Source organism: Poecilia reticulata, chromosome 19 (genome assembly GCF_904066995.2).
Source record: "Poecilia reticulata chromosome 19, P_reticulata-male-v2, whole genome shotgun sequence".
Taxonomy (NCBI): domain Eukaryota; kingdom Metazoa; phylum Chordata; class Actinopteri; order Cyprinodontiformes; family Poeciliidae; genus Poecilia; species Poecilia reticulata.
In genome coordinates, this window is record NC_088848.1 from 9307040 (window position 1) to 9333812 (window position 26773).

The 26773-nt window shown below is 38.9% G+C and overlaps 1 protein-coding gene across 3 annotated transcripts; it reads left to right on the forward strand.

Moving 5' to 3' along the window:
• Positions 1-361: 361 nt before the first annotated feature.
• LOC103481821 (cytohesin-1-like) lies at positions 362-25558 on the forward strand. Of its 3 annotated transcripts, none has more exons than XM_081600207.1 (12): positions 362-745; positions 11616-11698; positions 15877-15941; positions 16180-16246; positions 17508-17626; positions 17780-17973; positions 18851-18999; positions 20639-20750; positions 21757-21833; positions 21913-21984; positions 23720-23874; positions 24943-25558. In XM_081600207.1, exons 1-12 carry the CDS (start codon positions 655-657, stop codon positions 25019-25021), a joined length of 1263 nt encoding a protein of 420 aa, XP_081456333.1. In that variant the 5' UTR covers positions 362-654; the 3' UTR covers positions 25022-25558. The 3 variants fall into 3 exon arrangements, with proteins under 3 accessions (XP_081456333.1, XP_081456334.1, XP_081456335.1); XM_081600208.1 differs by lacking the exon at positions 362-745 and adding an exon at positions 5971-6152; XM_081600209.1 differs by lacking the exon at positions 362-745 and adding an exon at positions 8066-8242 and having other exon boundaries at positions 20639-20751; positions 21755-21833.
• Positions 25559-26773: the final 1215 nt, after the last annotated feature.

The window sequence follows — 26773 nt, forward strand, 5'->3', positions numbered from 1 at the left end:
GATGCTACCACCACCGTGCTTAACAGTTTGAACTACGTTTTGAATATTTCTTGATAAAATCTCTTGAAAATCAAGTATCATTTTCCCTCCATCTCTCGGCACATGAATGCTCTTTTAAGGCTCTGTATCCCTTGCTCTTATTACTGCGTGTTTGCTCAGCTCTGACTAAACTTAACTGGGCTCTGATGCATTGTGAGTAGGTGTGAAACAGGACGCTGCGAGGTGCATGCGTGTGTTTGCATTTGTCATCGCCACCAAGAATACTTTTGAACAACTGTTCAAAGTAACACAAGAAGGGGAGGAGGATTTGGAAGCCCATTAGCGCTCGCCGGACTCCTTTAAGTAAGAGAAACACTTGAGGAAGACGGTGGCGTATTTTTGGGGTGGAAGAGAGCAGCTCAGGAGTGAGGTCAAGTGTGTGAGCAACAAGCGTGGAGGGAGGAGAGAGAGAGAGAGAGAGAGAGAGAGAGTGGAGTGGGAGTGTGGGAGAGTTCGTCAGACTCTGGTGATGGTTGGGAGGGAAAAACACAAACGCTTTATTCTCAGCTTTTGACTGAGATCCTTCAAGAGAGACAGAGATAGAGGGCGATGCTGGGAGGTTACTGTTAACCTTACTTATTTTGTCAGCGATCTCTGAATGAATGCTGTGTTGTGATGGGGACTGTGAGTGAGCTGTGTGCGTCCAGTTTCCAAGCTTTTCTCTGCCCTACTGTACGAGGGGGAGCACCTGCTGCTGCAGCCTCAGGTGAGTACTTTACTTATCTTATCGCTGTTGTGACCTGATGTCATTAAAAATGACGTGTTGTAAAAAAAGAAATGCAGAGCAGATAAAGTGGCTCCAGTGTTTAGTTGCTGTGGTGATCGCAGAGCTCTCTATATTTCTGACATTTCTGTGTTCATGTACACACATGAGTCAGTGTGCGTGTGCGTGTGTGTGTGTGTGTGTGTGTGTGTGAGAGAGCTTGATTTGAGAACATGACGCACTCCCATCACATTCTGGTCCAGGATCCTCCTCTCCTGTGCGTGCCGACGTGACATAATCTCCATCTCTGCCCACTGCTCTCTGCTCCTCGCAGGTGGTTTCTCACAGCGTCGCTCATTCAACAGCAGTTATTTACACTCTAGAAAGAGCTCGGCAGGCACTCACACAGGTTAATTTGATGTGGCTGACAGCTTTTTTATAAATACACAGTGTAGCTGAGCCCAGTCATTTCTCCCCTTTTTGTTCCTTATTTTAAAGTAATGGGCCTTAAAACTGTGAGAACAAGTACACATTTTCAGATAAGCCATTTAGAACTGCAGGGAGTCTTCACCTCTGGTCGTACTTTCCTGAAAACTTGACATATTAGTAGAAATATAGTTCCAGGTAGGAGTGCAGATCATCTGCATACATGGCAAATTGTAATTTTTTTCTTTCAATCATATACCTGCCAGTGATGGCCACACTTTCACTAACCCTCTAGTAGCAGCAAATTGTTTTATTTAGCACTTTTGCTAACTTTGAAATAATTAAGCACACTTAGCTTTCACTAAATTTATTTTTACAAATACATTCTAAAGTGCTAAATTACTTATATTTATTGACATCCACCAGTGGTGGGCACACTTTTTCTTATCTGCAAGAAGCTGAGTTAATTTCTTTTGTTTCACACACTTAACTTCCCCTTAATTAATTTTTACAAATACATTATAAAGTGCAAAATTTTGTAAGCGTTTTATCGACCATTTACAGTTCTTTTAGTATTAGACATTTATATTCACGCTCTTATTTCTTATTTATAACAGTTCAGTTTTCTCTCCTTTTTTCCTTGTCAGTAACTTTTTTTTTCAAACAACAAACAGTAGCAAAGTAGTAAAAAAATAAATACAATATGTAAAGGTATTACAGAACATTAAATTGGTGCTATAGTCTTTCAAAGGCAGATTCGAATTGAAGCATTAGCTTTAGCATTAGCTTCTGCTAAATACCCGGGTGGTGTAGCAGAAGTGATGGGTGTGATTTGTGCTTTAGGGTTAGTGCAACTAACATTTTAGTTTTTTCTGGAACAAACTACCAGAAAACTGCAAAACAGCTGAAACACTGAGTTCCTTTAAATCAAGACCAAAACCTCACCTGAATTGCTTTTGAGCCATAATAAATGGAAACATTGACCAACATATTTGTTGTTTGATTTTGGTGATGGCGCTCATCAAATGTAATGGTTTTTTTTAAATTGTTGACTGTATGGTGTTTTCTTTATGACTTTGTAATTTTATGTTTTTGCTGAAATGTGCAATACAAATAAACCTGATTGACTGATTGATTGATAGCTACCCAACTCTGACAACCACACATATAAGATTGGTTAAAGGTCCAAAGCAACACTCTCCAGTTCATTTAAGGGATCCATTTTTTTAAGTACTTAAAAAAAAACATTGATAATACAGCGTATCACTCCAATGACATTTAAAAACAGTATCTTGGTGCACATATTTGACTTTTATTAAGTTTGTATGATCCACATAAGGCCATAATTATGCACAATGCATAATTATACACCCCCACTAACATTTGGCTAAATGTCCTTTAGCAAGTTGCAGACCAGCTACACACTTTTTGTAGCCACTAACAACATTCTGGCATGATTCTGACTCAACATTAGATCACTCTTCTTAGTAGAGTTTCTTTTAAAATCATCAGTTTCCAGTAAAATTAATACATTTTCAATAAGCTATAGATCCTTACTGTTCCAGAAGCCAAACGTTAGCCAGATTGATCCAAACCAATACCAGTGCCAATCTGTGTTTGGGTTCATTAAAACATCCCCACAGTATGATGCTACCACCACCATACCACCATCTGGTGCACTTTTCTCAGGTTTGAGTACTCCAAACACGTTTCCCATTATTGTTGCCAAATGGTTTAATTTTTAATTTGCCTGCCAGTTAAAATTGTCTCTGGAAGGAATTTGGTTTGCCTATCAGGACACTTTCAGTCGGGCCTGAGGGGCTCCTTCCTTGGTCAACACCCTCTGAGTTGGTGTTAATGTTCAAACTGGACAGGAAAACTGCTGCTCCATCATTTCCAGTAGCAAAACCTTGTGGCTCCTGGTTTGTTCCTAAACATCCTAAACTATTTTATCTGAAAGTGACAGTTTGGTTCAGTTGAGACTTGAACACAGTTGAATTGTTCCAATAAAACAATAAAACTGGTTTTAAATAGATAAAGCAGGCCAGCGTTAAGCATCTAGAATGAACTCAATGCAAATGCTATTCTCCATAAATTTTGAAAATTCAGAGAAATGCCTGTAAGCTGAAATATTTGAATGAGAACTAAAATTTCAGCCAAAAAGAGAAATCCTTGACCATCGCTAGTGTCTATATGTGTAATTTTAATTTTGACTGGATTGAGGAGGATTCATTTCAATATTTTCTTTTTCTGAAAGGATTAGTTGAAAGGAAGATGTAATATCATCAAAGGTTGTGAGGATCAGCATGAAACTGATTAAACATCCTTCAGTCTAACTTCTCAGACTGAAAATATTTATATTCTCTTCCTGTTTACTGAGATAGTCACACTAAGAAAAACTATCAGATAAAAGCAGTTTTTATCCAGGAAGAGAAAAACTTCCATGATTGTAGCTCACAATTAGTCAAATTGTAAAATGTTAAAGAGAAAAAATCTCCACCAGGACGAAAGCAAAACCTAACAGTGAAATAAATAAAGTGTTATTTATGAAAAAAGATGTACTTATTAGTAAATGAATAACAAAGGGAAGTTAATTATAACTCAAAATGAATAACATTAAAGATACCAATGTCAGACAAAACAACAACAAAACTAAAACTTAAAAAATCCAATTAAAATGTTCAAAATGGCAAAACAATCAATTGAAACACTGATGAGTAAAAAAAATAATACAAATTCAATAAAATGACTCAAAGTCTGTACCCTCAGTCAGCTCTTTGTTTTTAAATCTTTGGTTTGTGCAGTTTATAATTAAACCCGAGGATGACTGAGCTGCTGTATGATAAATTAGTTGTAAATAAAATATTTAGTCAAGCAGATGACACGAGGCCAACCTTTGAATCTAGATGCAGAACTGTGTTTATGGAGGGGGGGAAAAAAAGCACCATTCCTGTGGTTTAGCATGATGGTGGCTGCATCATACTGTGGGAATGTGTTTTTTGAGCAATAACAGGAAGGCTGGTGGACAGAGCAGGGTAATTCTGGAAGAAAAGCTTTTAGATGCAGCAGAAGACTTTTGACTCAGAGAAAATGACTAAATATTTATGCAGCCAGAGCTTGAATGGTTTAAATCTCTTCTTCAGACGGGAGTCGAACTGAGAGTTAGTGGAAAGTTCTGAAAATCGATTTTCACAGATGCTCTCCACCCAATCTGACTGAGCTTGAGCTGTTTGTGCAAATCTGGTGCAAACCTGCCCCACGGACTGCCCCACTTTTCAGATTTCAGTTTGTAAAACAATTGAAACAGGTTTTACTCCCAGCTCACAATTATTGTGCCAATCTAACGCTTATAAATCTTCCCAAAACACAGTAAGAAGTGGTCACAAGATGTGAAAAAGTTAAAAATGTCTGAAAACTTATTCAATTAGCTGTGTATTAGGAAGCTGCCTTGATTAAACTGTGAAATTCAGCTGCTTTTTTCCCACCACCACGCCTGACCACATCCTGTTTTTTGGTGGGTCCAGCCTCTGAATAAAGCAGTGATTCAATCACACAGCTGCAATCCCTTGCCCTCTTTTTCCTCTGTCCTTCGCTACACCCTCTCCTCTCCCTTCCCTTTTTGCCCGCTCCCAAACGGTCCATCTCTGATAGCACACCAGCTTCCCCTTAAACTAATGTGTTTCTGTATGCCGCTGCTATTCAGCAGGTGGGGCTGTTATTTCAATTTCCTTTTTTCATGTCTATCTTGTGAGCCCTGCTTCCTCTTCCTGCCTAAATGTGGAAACAGCGATTTCTCTGCCAGGTATGTTCTCATACGGCTTAATAAGTTGGACAAACCCACAGCCCAAAAGGTGCCTGGAGTACTTTTTAGCATGTAGGCTTTGATTTTTATTTATTTTTTATTTTTTGTCATACCTAGTTTAAAAGGTGCAAACAGTTAAAGTCCAAAGAAAACACTCCATAAGATCTTTTCAGAGCTTGAAGAAATTATAACTAAGGCCAATTCATATCATTTGCAAGATAGTTTCTCTCCTTTAAAGAGAAAATATTATATCAGGAAGGGTTTCCCAAATATAAACAATTAGGCTTGAAATCATATACCTCTCTAGGTGCTTTCATTTCTTGCTTTTTACAAAGATACATCTACTGTGAAGAAAAAATATATTTTACTCACCTACAATAGGTTACGCCTCCAAAAAATAGAGCAGAAAAGAGCAGTTCTCATTCCGCTAATGCTATGTGCCAAACCAATTTATATTAACTCATCATTTAGTCCTCTTCCATAACATTTCAAAAAGTTGCAGCATTGAGAAAGGGATTGTTGAACCTCCTGGACTGTCTATGGTACTCTCTTCTCTTTAATTTATCCCCAGTTTTTCCATCAGATCTAAGTTTGGGGACTTAGGTGGCCATGGGAAGCTTTTTCTGTGTTGAATTGACCATTTTTACACTCCTAATCTGGTTGAAAGATCCAATAGCGACTCGTTTTATGCCTAGAAGTGGAGTGCATCAACTTTGAATTTAAAACGTCCTGATATTTCAAACTGCTCATCAGTGTTGACCTATATTTACCAGTTAAGTAACTTCTGAAGGTTGCATGGATTTTATTTATGGGTATCAGAGTATAAGAGAATTAAAATGTTTGACGTGACAAAATGCAAAGGACTTCCAAGAGGTACGAATACTTTACAGGCGACTGTTAGTACATAAAACATAAAGACGGATGCTACGGGGTCAAACAAAACGCAGATGTTTGTAAGGCGATGTCTGATTGGTTGCTGAGAGTTGAGACTCCGCCCCCGCAGCCTCTCATCCACCGGCTGTTTCTCCGCCGCCAGTTGTCACTAACTGGCAGTTTAACGGTGACGGAGCTGTGAACCTGGGTTCCCCTTTGACCCGAAAACTTAATTAAAAAGTGACCAAATAAGATTTCCTTACGGAAACAGCGATACCAACATGGTGTTGAAGTCCGAAGATGGAGTCGGTGAGTTTCCAGACACGGTTTTATTAGTTTGAATGCTTCGCTAATCCAGAGGCTAAACAGGTTAGCTGGTTTAAACTAGTTTAACTTTACGTCCCCGGGATAACTGACGTCTCGTTTGTGTCCTGATATCACATCGTTAGGCGTTGTTTTAGCTTTCAGTTTCCTGCCAGGGCAACAAGTCCTCATCTGGCTCATGTGTTAATGCTCTTTGGCAGCCCTTTATAGACTGACACAAGGGATCTATTATTATTATTATCTGGATTGAGGCCAGCCCTCAAGGAGGGGGGGGGGGGGTCTGTGCTTATTGTGCAGCAGCCCGTGTCTCTGAAACCAATCAATGCAGCCATTTATTAGTTGGATTGTCCTAAAAATACTCAGTTGACTTGACTTGATGTACTTTTGTGCTCTCTGTTTCCTAACTTGGAGCCAGGGAGTTGGAGTCTGTCAGCGGTAGGAATCTGTGGAGAAACCGGACCAAAACAGTGATGAACCTTAGGCTATAAATCAGCCGCCCTTCACAGCTGTGCACTGGTGTTTCCTGTGAAAAACTGAGCCGCACTTTCACCATGTATTCAGTTACAACACCCAGTTATAATATCAGGAAGACGGTTGAATCTGAGTTTGAGTGAAAGGGAGAACTTAGGAAGAAACTCCGGAATCTGAGCTGAGGATAACACATCTTTTCATTTCACAAACTAAGATTACATTTGATGAATATTGTAGATTTCCACATTAGTTTAGAGCATTTGACCACTGTAGTTCCTATTAGTGCTTATGTTAACAAATTTGTCAACGGAACAGCGTATCAAAAATAAAAGATAGTCATGTAGTCTCTTGTTGGATAAATATCATGCTTAGATCATGTTTTTGTAGACCGACACTGATTCCTGGCTCTCCCTAAAGTCTGAGATGTTGATGTATAGAAAAGAAAAAAAGTTGTTTCAGAACCTTTTGTTTAGTAGTTTTAAATGCTGCTCTCTGCCTCTCTGGGTACTCCAGGTTTCTCCCACAGTCCAAAAACATGACGTTAAATTAAAGGGTGTCTCTAAATTACCCTTAGGTGTGAGTGTGTGCATGGTTGTTTGTTCTGTGACTCTCTGGTGGCCTGTGATGAACTGGTGACCTGTTCAGGGTGGACCACTCCAGCCCCATGCGACTACACACCGACCAGCGGGTCTAGACCATGGATGCTTCAATTCATAACTTGCTAGTTATTATTCAACCGATTGGTTCACCTTTAGTTTATTGCTCGCGCTCTCAAAACTTCCCCAGTTTCTCTCTCGGCCACATTAGGATGTTTTCATTTCCTCTACGTTCAGTGGGGAACACTGTTCTTTGCTTCCTTTCTTCCAGTTCTTACTTACTGGACTTCTAAGCCTTGAGGCTGCATGAATGCAATCAGTAATCGGGGCAGGATTACATCAATCTTTTGAGCCAATTATCCTCAGGCCAGAGAACTCTAAAATGGACAATTATTCCCTTTTTTCCCCCCCAAATCCAGAATGGACAATTGATGCCTTGTGAACAGTGCCTGACAGAGCATTTTCTCTCTCTTATCACAAACAAACTGCTTTGCCTCGGGTCTCGGGTCATGTTCTTTTATGTGAACAAACACATGAGCTAAAACAAAACACACTAGTGTCTGTGCCTTGCTTGTTTCTTTGCCATCGGTTGTTTTAAAGACATGCCTTTCCTCTTCATCGAGCCAAGGGAGGGAGCCTGCAGTTGATGCTCCACTCCTTGATGGATGGACGAAGGGAGGGAGTAGGGAGGAGACAAGATGGCCAGAAGGAGGCGGGGGAGAGATGAGATTTTAAGGGTTTTCCTCCTTCACAGACACACTTAAAAAAAAAAAAAACGAAGTTTGTCCTCATTTAGCTTCTGGCAGGCTATGCTTTCTCTCCCGTCTGCAGTAGTGAAGAGATTAGAGCAGCAGAGTGACTGAAGAACCGCAGGACTGACCTGACTAAGAGAAACTGGTGACTAAGTTCCATCCTGAGGTTTTTTTTTTATTATTTTGGGCTCAAGTTGTTGTTCTGGAACCTTTAAGAGCTGTGGGGAAGAAGAAGAGCAGACGCCAGCGTTTTCTGGTACGATCATCAAGATTGTGACACAAATGTGTAGGTGTTCGGTGCGTCATCTTAACTTCTGCGTGAGAGTTTTTTCTCTTTTTTTTAATGCCAAAACTTAAAACAAGATGAGTGTGTGCATGCATGAGTTGTCACGTCTTCTTTAGAAAACTTGTGAAAAGCAGGAAACCTCAGCTTAACGTACAGTAGCTGCAGATTGAATATTGCGCATATTTTAAAGGATGTGATGCATAACCTGCTAACCACCAAGGCAGGGAAGGAGGATAGAGAGCAAACATATCCAGAGCAGCTGATCATCAGTAGCTTTGCAACAATGAAGGGTTGCAGCAAGTTGCAGAACAATTGCAAACTCTGTGATATGTGGAGCTGAGTTTTAAAAAACTTATTTATGTCGGATGTGTCTGGATTGTGCTTTATAAGCTGTCATAAATAATCTAACCTATTTCCTCTTGCAATAAACTGTTGTAGGAAGTGAGTAAATGCCAGTTTCGCTACCTTTTTTTTTTTTTTTTTTACAACGGCGTGTTTTTTTGGTCTTCAGGTTAATAACAAAAGCCGCTCCGGCCTATTTAAAGCCTCCTCTGGGCGATGATGGGATGTGTGTGATTCGTTAGTGCGTCACTGGGTGTGTTCTTGCACTCGATCATATCTAAACTGATGTCAGACATTTGTGGGTATATTTTTTGGGTTGATGCAACACATTAATGCCTTATGGTTATAGAAAAGGTTTCTAAAACTAATGTTGTACATTTGTGACGCGTTGATCTGATTTGCATAAATCAGAAACAGTTGATCACCACAAATTTCAGAGTAAAAACATAAGAAAATAACCATTCATGGTTTCCACATAAAATTTATTTCCTCTTTTAATCTTTCACTAGTGATTAGTAAACAGCTCAGTGTAGGTGTGGGTTTCTTCCAGCCAAAGATCTGTTTGTAAATATAAGTATGATGGAGTAACCTGAAGTATTTTGAAGCAGATAAGTGCAAGTTCTTGGAAGCAAGCGAAATGTGTAATCTTACTGCTGCCAGTTTTTATTTAAACAACTGGGAGGAGCTGGTTAGAATCTCTTAACGGCTCAAATGAACTCCGACCCCAGAGAAGTAGAAATTAGGCGGATTAGCAGTGCTTTCCAAAAGCTGATGGTATCATCCAGGACTTCCTGCTGTGGAATATCATCTGTGCTGCTCCAGATAGTAAGCTGTTAGAATGTCGGTCAGAGGCTCCTTCAGATTCGATGTAAGACTGACTGCTACTGGAAATCATTCAAGCATACAGCATCACAATTCACATTGACTATTTGAATAACATGAGTCACTATAACATTTAATTTCCCTTTAGGATACTTAAAGTATTTTTGAATCGAATGTTACAAGATTTTGAATGCATAAGTATTGATGGCTATACTTTACTAGTTGTATTATTGCGCTATTGGTATCTGTAGGTTTTAATTAATGTACAAATATTTGGACGAATATCCCCATTTTGACTGTAGCAGCCATGCCACTTTTTTCTGAAAGTTTCAAAGACTGCCAAGTCGGAACAAAGAGTTTTTAAACGTTTTAGTCTACTGTGTTTGACCAATAAAATGTGCTGATAACTAATGTAGTCCATGTGAAATGGAGCTGATGTACTAAGTGATCCTGATTCATGCATTATTGCTGATAAAGCCTGTTCTCACTGTGTGCCCTGCTTCTGCAGAGTAACATTGTCATGTAAGCAGGGAGAACTGAACAATATGAACTGATTGAAATCTCTCAGCAGGATTCCTCTAATGAGGCTGATTTGTCCTCTGACTGGTTGCTACTCCACTTTAATTGCTCGTTCTCTGCTTTTATTTTCTTGGCTTACATGCCTTTTTAAAAAAACATTGATAAAGCTTATGAAATAATAAATTAACTACTGCGCACTGTGTCTGGGAATAAAAAAATGCGAATGTGCCACTAAAACCACAATCTTACTTTCCCACCTGTTGCCGGCCTTCTTCCTCTTCCGTTTCTTCTTACGTAAATTTTCTTGAGAAAAACCACCAGACTGTCTCCGCCAGATCAGCGTTGGTCTATTTATCACGGCTCTGCAGATGTTTTGTGTGTCTGTGGTACATGAACTTCTGTTCTGTCGGAGCCCACACTCGGTCCTGTACTGTTATGGGTGTTTTCCCAGCAGGGAGGAAGCCAACGCCGCAATTTGAGCTTGTAATTGTAAAGTATGATATGAAATTCGCTTCCCGTCTTTACTTTGCTGACTTTCCTTTTGTTGGAACTTTTTGGTTTTGGTATTTTACTCTGCTGAAAGTGTAAATCTCTCCAGTTAATAGTTAAATAGTGCCAAGCTAATTCATTTTTGGTAAATGTTCAGGATTTTTTAATCCCCTATGCTAATCAGAGTAATTTAGGATTTAATATTTATTTGCCAAATATTGTTTTTATGCTAGGCTAACAATGTTCGCCCTTTTGTTTTTATATGACTCGTTCATATTTCACCGTAGAGCATGTTGGTACTTCTACAGCTCATTGTATGTGGGCAAAACTTGCAATAAAATTCTAATAAGAGTATTTCACGTTATAAAAGAATTTCTAGTAGAAATTAAGAAGTACACACACATCTTATTTATTTCCATTATTTTTATAATTCTTTAATCACAGAAATAACTATTTAGATGCCTAACACTCAGTGTTTTGTTTATTACTTTAATTAACAATTACTTCATGGTGGCAAAATCTGTAATTATAGGATTGAAAAAACTTTCAAATAATTGTTTAAATTTTATATTTATTAAATCTTATAGTTGTGTGGATTTAGTCCACTATCAGTTGTTTCCTGGTTTTGTTTTATTCAACACTAACTTGTGTGTGTGTGGGGGTGGGGGGTAAAGACCAAGTCTGGTGGCTCCACGAGCGCTGATAAAACCATTTAGCCACTTTTATTGTTCTAAACTAATATTTGTTTTCTATTGGATTAGTGCAGTTTCTATTGCTCATATAAAACAGCTCAGAGCAAAAATGAGAGGTCAGTGCTTTTATAATCTCATTTTGTTCTTGATAATAATTTTTTCCCCCCCTCCTTTCATTAGAGCATCATTATTGTAGTTAAACGATATAATTTCAGCTTTATGTCTGAGATCCTGTTTGTTTTGGGCAATGAGCTTGAGTCCGTCTTCCCGTCGGTGTCTGTGGTAACGGGTGGTGTAATCTGATGGAGCCCAGATTGTGTTGCCATAGTGAGCCAGAGCGGTGGGACTCTCTGGTCTCCGTTCTGCTGTTGTTTCGAAATGTGTGTGTGTGTGTGTGTGTGTGTACTGTAATTGCATTGTGTGTAGGATGAGGGAATATTTGATCTCTGCCTGAGTGCTGCGTTTGTTTCTGCCCGCAGTGCCTGATGACCTGAGTCCAGAGGAGCGACAGGAGCTGGAGAGCATCCGCCGCAGAAAACAGGAGCTGCTGCAGGACATACAAGTAAGTACGACTCTGAGACGTGAGCCGCTCCTTTCGTTTTTATTTCTCATAATCATTTCTCAAACTGTAAACGGATTTCATCTAAAGCCTTTGTTAGTAATAGAATCACTTGTTTGTGTTTAGAGATTTGTGCCCACTCTTGTTGCATTAAAAAAAAATCTAGACTATGAATGAAAGCAGTTTGGTCTTATTTAAAATGGTTGTTTTTAACATAAACACACATTTAAACCTTCATCTTAAATATTTTGTTTGGGCAAAGATTACATGATAGAGCAGGGATTTAATAAATATGGAACATAATGTCATATTTGCTGAACCCCTTTTCTACTGATACCCCTAAATAAAATACAGTTGTCTTCAGAAGCCACTTTATTGGTAAATCCAGTCCATCTGTCTGTAATTTAATCTCAGCATAAATCCAGCTGTCCTATGACACTGCAAAAACACAAAATCTTATCAAGTTTATTTGGTCTAGTTTCTACTGCAAATATCTTATTTCAAGTGTACTAAGATATTTTCACAATAAACATTTGTGTTTTTGCAGTGTAACTCTGAAGAAGTTGCATAGATCTAAAATCCAGTTAAGAATCTGTGGTGAGACCTGAAATTTGATGTTCACAATTCTCTCCATTCACTTTTGATTTTGGGAAAAAATTTAACAAAGTAATGGGGGAATGAGATAAATTACATTAGACTGCTTCATATAAGTCAAAAAACATCTTGATACTCACAGTTACCAAAGAAAGACGTGAGGAGATGAGTGAAAGTCAACAATACAACAGAGAGTTAATTACCAAAAATGTGTAACATAGAAAGTACTGGCGCTCACTGCTGCTTTGTAGGTCAAAAAGTAATCTGTGTGTACGGCAGCGAAACCAAGAGATAGTTTCATAAATAATAAAAAGCTCCATTTACAAGGTTAAGTTCTAAGGTTAATATTAAAATTAGAGAGCCAGCCCACCTTCAGAAAGCACTTGGTTTAATATTAGAGGAGGCTGATAACTCATCTACCTATTATCTACTTTAAAAAGCCGATGCATTAGAAGAAAGTCAGGGTTTCCTCCAGTGTTTCATAAGCCTGGCGGGTCACCAGGCTTTACTTGTTCCCCCACCAGACTAAGCATTGCTTATTTACTTAAGTATTTTTAAAATTTTTGCATTTTTTTAACACTTTATATTTGGTGTTCAGGTGTTAATCTTCCAATCTTTCAATAGCACATAATTATCAAGTGATATTTTCAAATTTCCTGTCAACTATAAACAGTTTTAACTCAGAAACACGACGGACTGCTGGATGAATGACTGAACTATCACCCACCCACTGGACTTAGCAAGTTTTCTGGGGGAAACCTTGGAAAGTACACTATTTACAAATATAATTTGATGGGGTTGTTCCACCCTGAACGTTCAAAGCCAGGTTATTTCAAGAGGAGTTGTTTATAAAATAAAGGAGAAACCCGGATTATATTTCACATGTGAAACCTTGAGGTTGCAGCTGTTGTTTGCATTTTCTCCTCGTTGTTTGAATACCAGTCTGTGTCCTTGAGTGAAATTAGACTTTCATGTCTGGACCAGCGAGTCTCGTTGGGCTGATGGGGGTCAAAGGATGGGATCACCAGAGCGACACTGTACACAGACGAGACGGATGATCCTCTTTGTTTGGGGGTGGGGGGCCCACATTTAGACGACTGCAGGAACAGATTCCCTCCTGCTTTTGCCCCCTTTACAGATAAATCAGCAGATAATCTGTTTTTAAAGGGACACAACAGCAATACTGTAAAAAACTAGATGTATTTTTTTATATTTAATTTTATGTCAAAGATTAAAAACTGTTTTCAAATTACATTATTCTTTGAGAAGAGAAATAATGACTCCCTAAATTTAATAGTGAAACCGAGTATTTCTTTGCAGATTTTTTTTGGGCACAATAATAAACGTCTCGTTTAAGGTCGCACCCCCTATTGTGATCTTAGCCTAGGCTTTGACTAGGACAGTCATAATTATCATTCTGCTGAGCCATGAAGACTGGGATTTGATGGTTTGTTTAGGAACTAATTGTACTAGAGCTCATTGTAGCTTCTAGCCGTCTATCTTTAATTATAGGAGCAAAAGGTTGTTTTTCTAGAGAGCCATTTCTGTTGAACATGGTTTTCTTATTTTAAACAACAAAATTAATAAAGCACCAATATTTTAAACTCTTTAGTCTGTTTGGCTAACTTTAAAATGCATATCTGGTAATAAAACTAGTTAAGTAATTACATGTTTGGGTCTATTTGATGAGCACTGACAATTAAATTATTTTAAGTAAATAAAGATATATAGTTTACATATTGATTTAATAGAATTTCTGCATTAATTTACATAACATGCATTATTTATTTTACATTTTATTTTGTTAAAATAAGAACACATACAAAAATATTAGCTTTTTTATTTACTGCATTGTGAATCTGTAGCCTATGATAACACCAAATAATAATGAATCTGTTAATAAACAACTTTTTAATTAGCTGCACAAACATGAGATCATGGAAAATTAAACTTGGACAATATTAGCTCTGGGAAAGTGGAAAATTTTATTGTCTTATAGACTGAAGGGTTTAAGAGTGCAGTAATTAAAACTACAGTTTTTTGTGTGTGTCAATATTAATTATAGAGAGGTTTTGATTGCAGACTTGATTCAGTTTCAGGTTAGAAAATGTTCTTAAACCAGACTTTATTAACTATACGCAAGATCTTCTAACAGTAGTTTCTGCTAAAATGTGATTAAAAAGCCAGACAGGTTTAAAAAAATGATTTGAAAAGTGGATCCAGGTCAAAGTTTTATGTTGATTTGAAGTGTTTTCTATCTGCTCTGCAGCCTGCAGGCGGTGATGATGTGCAAACTGATGAATGTCATGTTGTTCTCCGAAGCTCCGACCACTTCCAGCCTCAGGGACAGATGGGTTATGAACCATTGCAGCAATACAGAGACGGTGCATTGTTTCTGTGTTTATGGGAAACAGAATCAAAAATAAATGTAAAAATTAGTATTTATTGTAGTTTCCAGATTCCCTCAATGGGAGACGTTGATTTTTTTTATTTATTTTTTTGTAATATTTGACTCCAGATTTGTTTTCTGTTTCTGTTCTTCAGTTTTCTACTTATAGGATTCATTACACCGTCTGTAAAACAGATCAAATGCAGTTTAATATTTTCCAAAAAAAGTGTGAAAAAACCATCAGAAGTATTGAAAACTGGTTTCACAGACTTTAACACTAAGTATTATCCTTTCTCTCTTTCTCCTCAATCATTCTTTCTTTTCTTCCTCCCTCATGCCCTTTTCCAACTTTATTTATACCTCTTTCCTTTCTTTGTTCATTTTTTGGTCCATCCTCCTTTTCTCCCTTGTCCCATTTTTTTCCCATTATTCTATCCTTGTTTCTTTGCCCCATTTTCCTCTGTTTTGTCCTCCTTTCATTTTCTTTCCTTCATTCTCTTTTCCTTGTCCTTCCTCAGTTTCATCCTGTTTTTGTTTTTTTTCTGGTTTTGTTTTTCCAACGTCAATATTTTATTCCAGATTTGTTTAAAATCTTGTTAATCTTTTTAAAAATATATCTACTTTAAAATTCATGGTGAAATTTAATATTTTATGTTTTAAAATGAACATAAAGGTCTGGGAACTCTGGGCATTTGAGTCTTAAAAGTGCGTAGGAACCCTGTTGTTCTCCTTTCTCTCATAACTTCGGACTTGCTTGAGCAGCTCCGCTAAGCCGGTCGGTCTTGATCTGTCATATTCCCGTCTTCTTCCCGGCACCCAGGCAGACCTGTGAGGGCGTCAGGGAGGGGCGGCCCGATGAATCTGGGTCAGCAAAGAGAAGAGGGGCTGAGCGGCGACCCCAGCACAGGTGCTGCAGCGGATGTCTGCAGAGCGAGGCCGTTTCACAAAACTCCTGCTAAGAGGAGGAATCGCTCAGGACTGAATCATGGCGGCACTTTTTTAGGAGGTTTTAGTGGGTTGTGACTAGAGTGGGAGGTGCTGGTCGTGATGAGCTGCTCGGTGGGGGGTTTTTTTTCTCAAAGAAAGAAACTATTTTAATAATGAAATTAAATCGTGACTGTTTATGTTATTTACGTTTTTGTTTTGTGGTTTGAAGCTGACCAAATTTCCCCTGTTCCTCTTCTCTGTTGTCTCTCAGAGGCTGAAGGATGAGATAGCAGAAGTGACCAATGAGATTGAAAACCTGGGCCTGACTGAAGAGAGGTAAAGTGTCCCTCAAATACCATGTCTGTGCGTAGGCAGCGCCGCTCTGCTCAGCCTTTGTTTTACATTCACAGACACAAAAAACTTGTTTGCATCATCCTTTTACACGACATTCTGATTATTCATCGTCTCGCTTAAATCCAGTTCGTTGAATTGCTAAAATGAGATTATATTTGTAGAACTAAACTGAACATTTATTGTTAAGTGTTGAGAGTATTTTTGTCTTATTTGATTGCAGGAAAAGCATGCAGAGGAACAAACAGATGGCCATCGGCCGGAAGAAGTTCAACATGGACCCCACAAAGGTGAACGCATCAGTCAATCTCTGCATTTAACAAACAGTGACAGACATTGACATAGTCAATTAACTTAGTAATTGATTTAGGGCTGAAACGATTCATCGAGTGATTCGAGTACCTCGATTATTAAAATTCCTCAAGGAAAATTGACCTGCCTCGAAGCTTCGTTAATTTATTTTTTATCATTTAGCGCACTGTGTTTCAGCCGGAACATTATTTGCGTTGCGCGGAGCTCTGACTTCCGCCTCTGAGTTGTTGACGGAAGCTACGTGTTAGCGGCATAACGTCCAATCTTTAAGTTCGGCCCGCGGGGATTTTACTGATTGGTGATAATTCCGGGTTTTCATCGTTTTTGTGGGACCAATAAACATCCTTAAAATGACCGGCGCGATGCCGGGAGTTCGGCAGCCTTTCTGCTCCGGAGCTGCTGGTTGAACGGCGGGAAGAAGCTGAGGAGGATTTATACAAGTGAGCGGAGAGACTGAACACGGCGGGCGGCTGAGGGTTGATGCTTACAGGGTAAGAGCAGCTTTACGGACGAACCGCACAATAAACTTATATCATCCCGGTCTGAACAAACGGGAGGCGGAACATGGCTGGTAGATGAGTTTCTGAACGGAGGAGCCGTAAATATCCCGTATTGCTCCCCCGATCTACAAAAAAGTAACTGGTAGGGAAGCTCAAATGTGGGAAAAAATAGACTGATGTTGATATCCGATAGTAACACTGGTGTTATGGAAGATTTACCAATATTTTATTTCATAATTGTTTTTATCCGATTACTCGATTAATCGTAAGAAAAATCTATAGATTACTCGATTCCTAAAATAATCGTTAACAGCAGCCCTAAATTGATTAATCCTTAGCTGGAGAACACAGACTAATTCCTGAAAGAACAACACACTCAGTGCAGAAGTTAAATTAATGCAACAACATTAACATTATCGCAATTTAACAAATTCTCATAGTCTGGACAGAAAGGATGCTTCAAATAAAACTTTTTGAAAACATTTTCTGTCTGTTTTTAGAAAAGAAAGCGAGAAATCAAATCTGAAAAATTTGAGATTTTATTTTATATCGCTGACCCCTACTTATCTTATTGTTGAGTGGGTAAAAAAAAAAATCACTCCATTTTTGGTGATTTTAGTTATTAAAAATAATACATTTTTGTGGCCCATGAGTGCCAAAACAGACTGATTTTGTTCTTATTCAGTTGATATTTTCGGATCCTCAGCCTGAGTTGCTCGTTTTCATTTCTCCTCCTCAGGGGATTCGCTTCCTGATCGACGGCTCTCTGCTGAAAAACACCAGCGAAGACATCGCTCAGTTCCTCTACAAAGGAGAGGGCCTCAACAAGACGGCCATCGGCGACTACCTGGGGGAGAGGTGCGCTTATTTAATCCACATTACTGGAATTATGATTCACGATGTTACACAAGCAGCTCCAGTCGAGCTTTAATCCCGCGTCGTTTCATTGTTTCTAACGTCTAACGTGGGCTTGTGGGTGTGTGTCTGTGTGGGATCCTGTGTGTCGTGCAGGGATGAATTTAACATCAAGGTTCTGCACGCCTTCCTGGAGCTGCACGAGTTCACGGACCTGAACCTGGTCCAGGCGCTGCGGCAGTTCCTCTGGAGCTTCAGGCTGCCGGGCGAAGCCCAGAAGATCGACCGCATGATGGAGGCGTTCGCCCAGAGATACTGCCACTGCAACCCGGGCGTGTTTCAGAGCACCGGTGTGTGACGCAGGTTCAAACACACAACGGTTCTGATGTGCACACAGAAACTTTAAGGGCTCAGAGTGGGACAGTCTGCAGTAGAACAGGATTTTATTTTAGTGTTTTACCGGATAAGAGTTTTAAAAAGAAAATAAATGGATTAAAAAATATTTCTAGATCCCAGATATCGCCTTCCTTCTTTCTATCATTCTTTATCTATCACCTTTCTTATGTCTTTCCTTTCTTTCTTATCACCTTTGCTTAGTGCCTTCCATCCTTCTTTATTGCCTTCCTTCCTTTTTTTCTTTCTTCTATCATTCTTTATCTGTCACCTTTCTTCGTTTCTTTCCTTCCTTCCATCCTTCCGTCCTTCTTTCCTTTCTTAATTCCTTATTACTTTTCTTCCTTCTTTCCTTCCTACCTTTCTCGCTTCCATCCTTATTGCCTTTCTTCTTCCCTTCTGCCTACCAACATATCTTCTATTTTTTGTCTTTTGTTGATTCTTTCCTTCCCTCTTTTCTTCCCTTCCATTTTCCTCATACCCTGTATTCCCCTTTTCTTTTTCTTGCCTCCTTCTTATCCTTCTTCATTCCCTTCTCTTCTCATTTCCTTGCCCTTCCTTCCAGCCTAAATTGTATCTTTCTTCCTCTCTTTTCTTAACCTTCTTCTTTCCTTTCTTTTTGTCCTCCTTCCTTCTGTCCTTTCTTGTATGAAATGTAAACAGCTCTGAGAGTTTGAGATAAATTGTGTTGTAACCTGTAGAGAGCAGCCATCAGGTCTCATTTCCAGGTATGTTCTATGTCTCCAGGAAACAGAACATATTTTTATTCTCAGGAAAGCCTAACCAAGAGCATTACGACAGAAACTTGACATTCAAGTTCTGCCTTTTCTCCAGATACATGTTACGTGTTGTCGTTCGCCGTGATCATGTTGAACACGAGTCTGCACAACCCGAACGTACGAGACAAACCGTCAGTCCAGAGATTCACTGCCATGAACAGAGGAATCAACGACGGAGGAGATCTGCCGGAGGATCTGCTCAGAGTGAGTCCAGTTCAGTTTGTTCTGCAGCGATAAACTCCTTCCTCTGCCGAGGCTCCTTTCTGTGTCAACAGACTGAAGTGAATCACATCGACTTTCACACGTCTCCATTTTAGATTTAGGATTGCTGTTTGCACAGATCAGATTTTTCTGCAATGTAGTTTAACATGAAGTTTGCTCCTTCATATTCTTCAAATTAAACGGAATTGGTGTCAAACATCTGTGCTACGTTTGCGCAGAAAAACATAGCAAATATCTCTAAAATGATTAAAAAAAACGTATCATTTTAAAGATATTAAATATTTCTTGAGGTCATCAAAGGTCAAATATTTGACACCAATTTTGTTTAATTTGACGAAGGTGTGGAGGCCAACTTCACTCAGGTAAAATGGATTTATTTAAACAGATTTTTGCTCTTATTATTATTATTGATCTGCTTTTTGAGTGGGATTAAAAAAACAAATCAAAGCAAAGCCTGTAGCGATGCGAACACTTTTTTCTCAGCTCTGTCTCTACGCAATGACTTGCGGGTTGCATTGAAGCCTTTGTTCTCCTGCTAATGTCAAACAGAACCACGGTGACCACAGCACCGTGGAAGTAGCCAGACAAGAGGTCAAAGTTCAAGCAGTAACCACAGCTTTTCCATCAGCAGCTGCAGCTTCATTCACAATCAATCCCTGCTGCGTTTTTCCTGTAAATGGCTTCCATGTTTTTACTCTGTAATCTATAATTTGTGTGTGTGTGTGTGTGTGTGTGTGTGTGTGTGTGTGTGTGTGTGTGTGTGTGTGTGTGTGTGTGTGTGTGTGTGTGTGTGTGTGCGTGTGTGTGTGTGTGTGTGTGCGTGTGTGTGTGTGTGTGTGTGTGTGTGTGTGCGTGCGTGCGTGCGTGCGTGTGTGTGTCATCATGACATACATTCAGCAGTGAAACTCTATACAATCTGACTTATTTTGTAGAGATCTGGGGAAACAACTATATCTTTTTTTCTTTTGGGTTTATAGAACCTCCAACATTTTTACTTTCTACCAAAAAGCTATAAAGATATTAAATCACATTGAATAGAACCAACTAAAAACTAATTAAACAAAGCTTTGTTTATCTAGTTAAAGTTTGCTGAGTTGGGAAACTATAAAACTGCACAAAGTAAAAAATAATATGCTCATTAAAATATTCAGAAACTGTTTAAGGAAAAGGATGACGATACAAGCTAGGAGTGACATATAACTTAAAACAATCAAGTATAAATATTAAATTAGAAAGTATGTGAATAGTTTGTCAGAATATCTTTAATTAATAACATAACACAGTTTATAAAGGATTTGAAAGCTGAATATTTTAAATCTTTGATGGCGGTTTTCTTACTTTTTTTAAAATCCTTTTGCGTTCCTCTTTTTTTCTTTTGGGTTAAAATGTCGGTTCTGTGTTTTCTGTTCAAATTTGCTGGACTAAATTTAGTTTAAATTTATTTATAAATAACACTTGTAAGCTGAGTAGCTACAGCCTAAACGTTTTCAACCTTTTGACTTTTGAATCTAATTCAATGGAATTGGAGGTTTTATTGACTGTAACAACATTTACTATTATTCTAGTGTGTGTTTTATGTGTTTTAGATAAAATAAGACTGTATATCTGTTATAATCTGCAGAATCTGTACGACAGCATCAAGAATGAACCGTTTAAGATCCCAGAGGATGATGGGAACGACCTCACACACACCTTCTTCAACCCGGACAGAGAAGGCTGGCTGCTAAAACTCGGTACGTTTACTTGAAATGTGTTGAATTAGACAAACGGAGAACTGTTGTTGCTTTGTGTTAAAGTTCTTCCTCCTGTTTGTGTTTCATGGTTCTGGCTCCAGGAGGTACGTATCGTTTCGTTTTACCCTCAGTGCTTCGTGTGTGTGCGTGCGTGTGTGTGTGTGTTTGTTTTTGCTTCTTTCCTTCACGATGCTCTTTAACGTCCCGCTTCCAGGGTTCATACGGGTCCAAATCCTTGAAAATGCTTGAATTCAGTTTGGTGTTTTCAAGGTTGGCAAATTTCTTGATATTCAAACTACACAGTTTGGTAATAAAGTGAAATTTACCATTTGATTAAACCACTTATTTTCATCCACCTAATAATAGCGAGACACAAACCATGTGAAGTAAAATCAGGCTAAACTTTTCTTGTTTTATGTTGGTTGGAATTACTAACATTATTTCTATTTGCTAAAAGGAATTTTTTAGAGATTTTCTTCTTTTATTTGTAACTTTGTGTTTGAGCATTTAATTTGAGCAGGAAGGTAATTTATCTTAACATGATTTGTTTGGATTGTTTAAATGTAATTATTTATTATTCCTAATGGCTCAATGATTTATTGATTTATGTCATTTATCAACGCATTTATACGTTAAAGAAAGTTATTAGAATTGGGGGATTTGTCGTTAAATTAACGTTTTTATTTTCAAAACATAAAATTTTCGTTGTATTTTAGTTTTATTCCAAGATATTATTAATAGCAGTGAGAAATTATATAACTAACTGAATCTGTATTTAGTTGATTTGTATTGTTTTTATCTCCAAAGTGGTGATGGAAAATGTTGAAAACTTGCCTTCGAAATGCTTAATTTTACCGTACGAACCCTGGAGTTCACGCTCTGCTTCCTGCTGCTTCATCCTGATGTGAAATCCACGTTTTAACCTCTGCTGCCTCTGCTGGACTTTGATTAACCAGCTGATTTGTGTCGCAGCGCGTCTGTTTTCTGAAGTCTAATCTGTCCTCAGGTGGACGAGTGAAGACCTGGAAGAGACGCTGGTTCATCCTCACAGATAACTGTCTCTACTACTTTGAATACACCACAGTGAGTGTCGGTTTGCAGGCGAAGGCTCTGCTGCGTTCTTGTAAAGCCTGTTCTTATTTGCTTTATTTGTTTTCCTAAGGATAAGGAACCCAGAGGGATTATTCCACTGGAAAATCTCAGCATCAGAGAAGTTGAAGACTCAAAGAAACCGGTAAACTTTTTATTTTGTAGGTTTCCACATCTGGTTCAGAATCAGATTTAAAAGACCTCAGGTTTCTGCAATACTTCTGGTTTAGAAGAATGTTATGATTTTTTTTTTTTAAATGACTGTGCAAATTATTTCCAGCAGCTTTTATATTTTTAGCTCTGCCAATATAATATATATATATCCATCCATCCATCCATCCATTTTCTTCCGCTTATCCGGGGTCGGGTCGCGGGGGCAGCAGCTTCAGAAGGGAGGCCCAGACTTCCCTCTCCCCAGCCACTTCTTCCAGCTCCTCCGGGGGAATCCCAAGGCGTTCCCAGGCCAGCCGAGAGACGTAATCCCTCCAGCGTGTCCTGGGTCTTCCCCGAGGCCTCCTCCCGGTGGGACGTGCCCGGAACACCTCACCAGGGAGGCGTCCAGGAGGCATCCTTACCAGATGCCCGAGCCACCTCAACTGGCTCCTCTCGACGTGGAGGAGCAGCGGCTCTACTCTGAGTCCCTCCCGGATGACCGAGCTTCTCACCCTATCTCTAAGGGAGAGCCCAGCCACCCTGCGGAGGAAACCCATTTCGGCCGCTTGTACCCGTGATCTCGTTCTTTCGGTCATGACCCAAAGCTCATGACCATAGATGAGGGTGGGAACGTAGATCGACCGGTAAATCGAGAGCTTCGCTTTTTGGCTCAGCTCTCTCTTCACCACGACGGACCGGTACAGCGCCCGCTTCACAGTAGACGCTGCCCCAATCCGCCTGTCGATCTCCCGCTCCCTTCTTCCCTCATTCGTGAACAAGATCCCCAGATACTTAAACTCCTCCACTTGAGGCAGGACGACCCCCCTGACCCGGAGAAGGCACTCTACCCTTTTCCGGCTCAAGACCATGGCCTCGGATTTGGAGGCACTGAGCCTCATCCCGGCCGCTTCACACTCGGCTGCGAACCGCTCCAGTGAGAGCTGCAGATCACGTTCCGATGAAGCCAACAGGACCACATCATCCGCAAAAAGCAGAGATGCGATCCTAAGGCCACCAAAACGGGGCCTTAGGATATATATATCCTAAGGCCCCGTTATATATATATATATATATATATATATATATATATATATATATATATATATACCTTCACCCAGAGGTGTTTATTGTTCCTCAAACATCTTTTATCCTGAAACAAAAAGCTCTTAAAAGTTACATCTGAACGGTTTTCTTTACTCTGTGGTTCTCGGTACAAACCGGAAAATTAGTTTTCACATTTCTAAAACCAGATCACATTTTGTCTCATTGCAGCCACAAACTTTAATGTGTTTTATTGGGGTTTTGTGTAAAAGAACAGAAACGGAATGAAAATGATACGTATCATGATAACAAATTATGGTAGGCGATAAACTCTCAGAAGTTATTGCGATAAACGATAACATTGTTGTTTTGAGACGATATTCAAAGAATAATGCAAATACTCTCTCAAAGACCAATAAACTTTAATTTCTAAAGAACATTAAACACTAGAAGATGTTTTAAATATCCAAAATAAATAAACAAAACAACTGAAACGACAAAAAGTACAAAATTATATTTTTGTCATTCAGTCTTTGGCAGAGAGAGACTCAGTTTATTATACAATTAACTTATTTATTGCAACCGGCGAATTTCAAATTCTAATTTGGGATGAAATAAAGAAAACGTGTTTTTTTTTCTTTTTTCTGTGTTTTGACTCAAAGTTTCCGTTCTGTTTCCTCGGCCAGAACTGCTTCGAGCTTTTCATCCCCAACAACAAATACCAGGTGATCAAAGCCTGCAAGACGGAGGCGGACGGCCGCGTCGTCGAGGGCAACCACACGTTTTACAGGATCTCTGCTCCGACTGCAGAGGAGAAGGACGAATGGATCAAAAGCATCAAGTGAGACCTTTAGCTTCTTCTGGATCAGAACCACAGAACAGCGGGAGGTTCACGTTCAAAGGTCCAAATCTCATTTCTAGATAAGATCAAAGCTCCAGAGCATCAAACCAGGATCAAATCTCTTTAATTAAATCTGCTTACAGCTTAAAATGAAAAGAAGTGTCACTTTGTTTACAAATGGTCGTCTGCTCTGATTTAGAAACATGGAACATAAGAGAAAGCTTTAAATTTATCAGAAAATTTACCTTAAAATGCCACAAAATTTATAATGCTCAGTTTTTACATTTCATAAATTAAGTTTGATTGAAGAGACTTGGACTAAAATATGTGTTTCCTTTGAAAATTAAACTTAAAAGCAAAATAAAAATGTAATGTTTTGTAGAGTTGGACAACTGGTGGTGGGATTTTTCTAGTTAAAACTAGAATCTACGTTAACTTTTTGTTGAATAAAATCCCTTCACATTATTACTTTTTCTGTGAATGTGTTTTCTTTCTAAAAATATTCCAACTCATGATAAACTTGGGTTGAGAAATCTTTTTAATCTTCAGGCGTTTCTAATTTATTTTTATACAACTTGTTGATCATTTTTGACGTTTTGTTTGTGAAAGCGAAAATCGGATTAAACGGGTGTCTGCAACTTTTACGACAGTAAGTCATATTTTCCCCTTTAATATCGATTTTTATTTAGCGCCACAAATGTTTAAAAACCTTAAACATAAAATTTAAAAAAAGGCAAATAAGTTTGGATTAATATCTACTTCAGGTCCAAGGTTTCAAAATAAAGAAGAAGAAGAAAAAAAACAATATTAGCATCTTTAGTATCATTCTGTCGTGGAAAATCAATTTATCACATGAAAATTATTTCATTTATCCTTTGGGATCAACAAAGTACTTTTGAGTTTGAAAAAAAAAACTAAGTAAAACCAGAATTAGTAATTAAATGGATATTAAAAACAGTAGTTTATCATTTTAATTGTTCTGTTGGATGATTGGACCAAACTTTGCACTCAGCCTGTGATTCTTCTTCTTCTTCTTCTTCTTCTTCTTCTCCTCCTCTCACCCTGCAGGGCCGCCATCAGCAAAGACCCGTTCTACGAGATGCTGGCGGCTCGGAAGAAGAAAGTTTCGTCCCTGAAGGGGCTGTAGGCGTCATTGGAAGAGGATCCATCACCATGACAACGACTCTGTTACCTCCAGCGTCCCCCAATTCCTCCCGCGTTTGGCCCAAACTTCAGGCAGGTTGAGTCAGTCAGAAACCTCACCTGTGCTTGGACTGTTCCCTTTACGACGGCCTAATTGAGTCATATTGACCCGATGAGTTTTTTCCCACGCAGTGTTTGGTTTCAGCGCGTTAAGACCTCAGACTGTTTCTCCAGGAGAGAAATGCAGTAAAACCTTTAAAAACAAAAAACACTGCAACTGGAATCAAACAAGGAGGGAAGAAACGAGCATTTCTTATCGAATGTTGTTGCATAAATCCCAGAAGTGCTGAACGTCAGTGACCCGTTTGTAAATGTGTAAACCGAGTCATCATGAACGCAGCCTGGACCTCCATTCTGACCCGATTTCTAACCGCTTGTTTAAATGGAGGTAATGTTCAACAGCTTAATATTTATTTATCCATATTTCCTGTAATTTATTGTTTCTTTTCCTCGTATTAAAAATTTGCACAAAAAAAAAAAAGCGTCTCCTGTTCTGGTTTCTAAAGTTGATAAAATCTCATTTAAACAGGATTTGACCGTAATGATCCGACTGATTAGAGGAAATTAGAAATGTTCTCTCAGCAGGTTGAACATTATGACTGGAAAATCTCGCTCTGTCTGTCTGGTCCTTACAACCACTCAGTCATGCCGATGCTCGCTGCAGATAAAACCGTTTACAAGATCTTATCTGCAGGGCATTTCTGTCAGCAGCAGCAGCGTTTTCTGCCTCTTCCTGCTGATCTGATCGCACCACGTTTTTCAGCACAAACATGAAGGACAGAGTTGAGAGGGAAGTGGGGAGATTCCCCGTCTAGACTCATGACCTGAAGAGCAAAACGGCGAAGAAGCGCTCCTGAAGCGAGCCGGCGGTGGTTTGCTCTGTTACCACCGACGCCCACACAGTCTGCAGCGCCGTGCTGCTCTGCAGGGTTTGGTTAAACTGGGCGTTTTAATGGTTGGCCTGTGACTTTCTATGAGAAACTGCCTTCACTCGTTTTCACACAGGCTGGATTTTGCACCTCGTGAATCGGAGTCCGAACCGCACAGAGCGGTTCACCTCTGCACCTCCTCCACAACCGGCATTTAAAGCATTTAAAACTTAAATGTTTTAAAGAGCACACTTACATTTTTACTTGTAACTGGGACTGGATGGTAACTAGTTATGTGTACTGGAGTAACGATTTGGGGATAAAAAATACTTTTAGGAGTATTTTTGCTACACTTTATTTTATTATGAAGAATCAATGCTGTTGAGTAAAAAGTGAGTAATTTCACTGAATGAAGAGCCGAAAATTCACCAGACAAACCTGCACTTTTATTAGTTTAATAAGTTTTAAATTGAAAGAAGCCAATTTGGAAAAATTTACAAATATCAATTTTCCAAATTGATATTTTAACATATAAATACCAAAATGTCCACATAACTTTATATTTGGTCCATCTGATTAAGTATTTTTTCAATTATGTTTTTACTAATTACTGTTAATTCTTTCAACAGCTCCAGTTTGGGTGAAGTTTTTGGCTCTACTCACCTCTGCTGGGCTGTCAGACAAACGTTTGTTTACAGAGCAGGAAGGATGAGGGAGGTTTTTCCAGAAAGCATCAAGATGTTGGAAAGCAGCAACTATTAGATACCATCGATTTGAAATTACCCAGGGAAGAAGCTTTTTCTGTCCTGTCATTGGAGTTTATTAAA

Excerpts from the sequence above, each read along its gene's own strand:
- LOC103481821 (XM_081600207.1), top strand. The coding sequence starts at position 655 with ATGGGGACTGTGAGTGAGCTGTGTGCGTCCAGTTTCCAAGCTTTTCTC. Across the intron at positions 746-11,615 it reads ACCTGCTGCTGCAGCCTCAG|TGCCTGATGACCTGAGTCCA; the intron begins GTGAGTACTTTA and ends TTCTGCCCGCAG. Across the intron at positions 11,699-15,876 it reads AGCTGCTGCAGGACATACAA|AGGCTGAAGGATGAGATAGC; the intron begins GTAAGTACGACT and ends GTTGTCTCTCAG.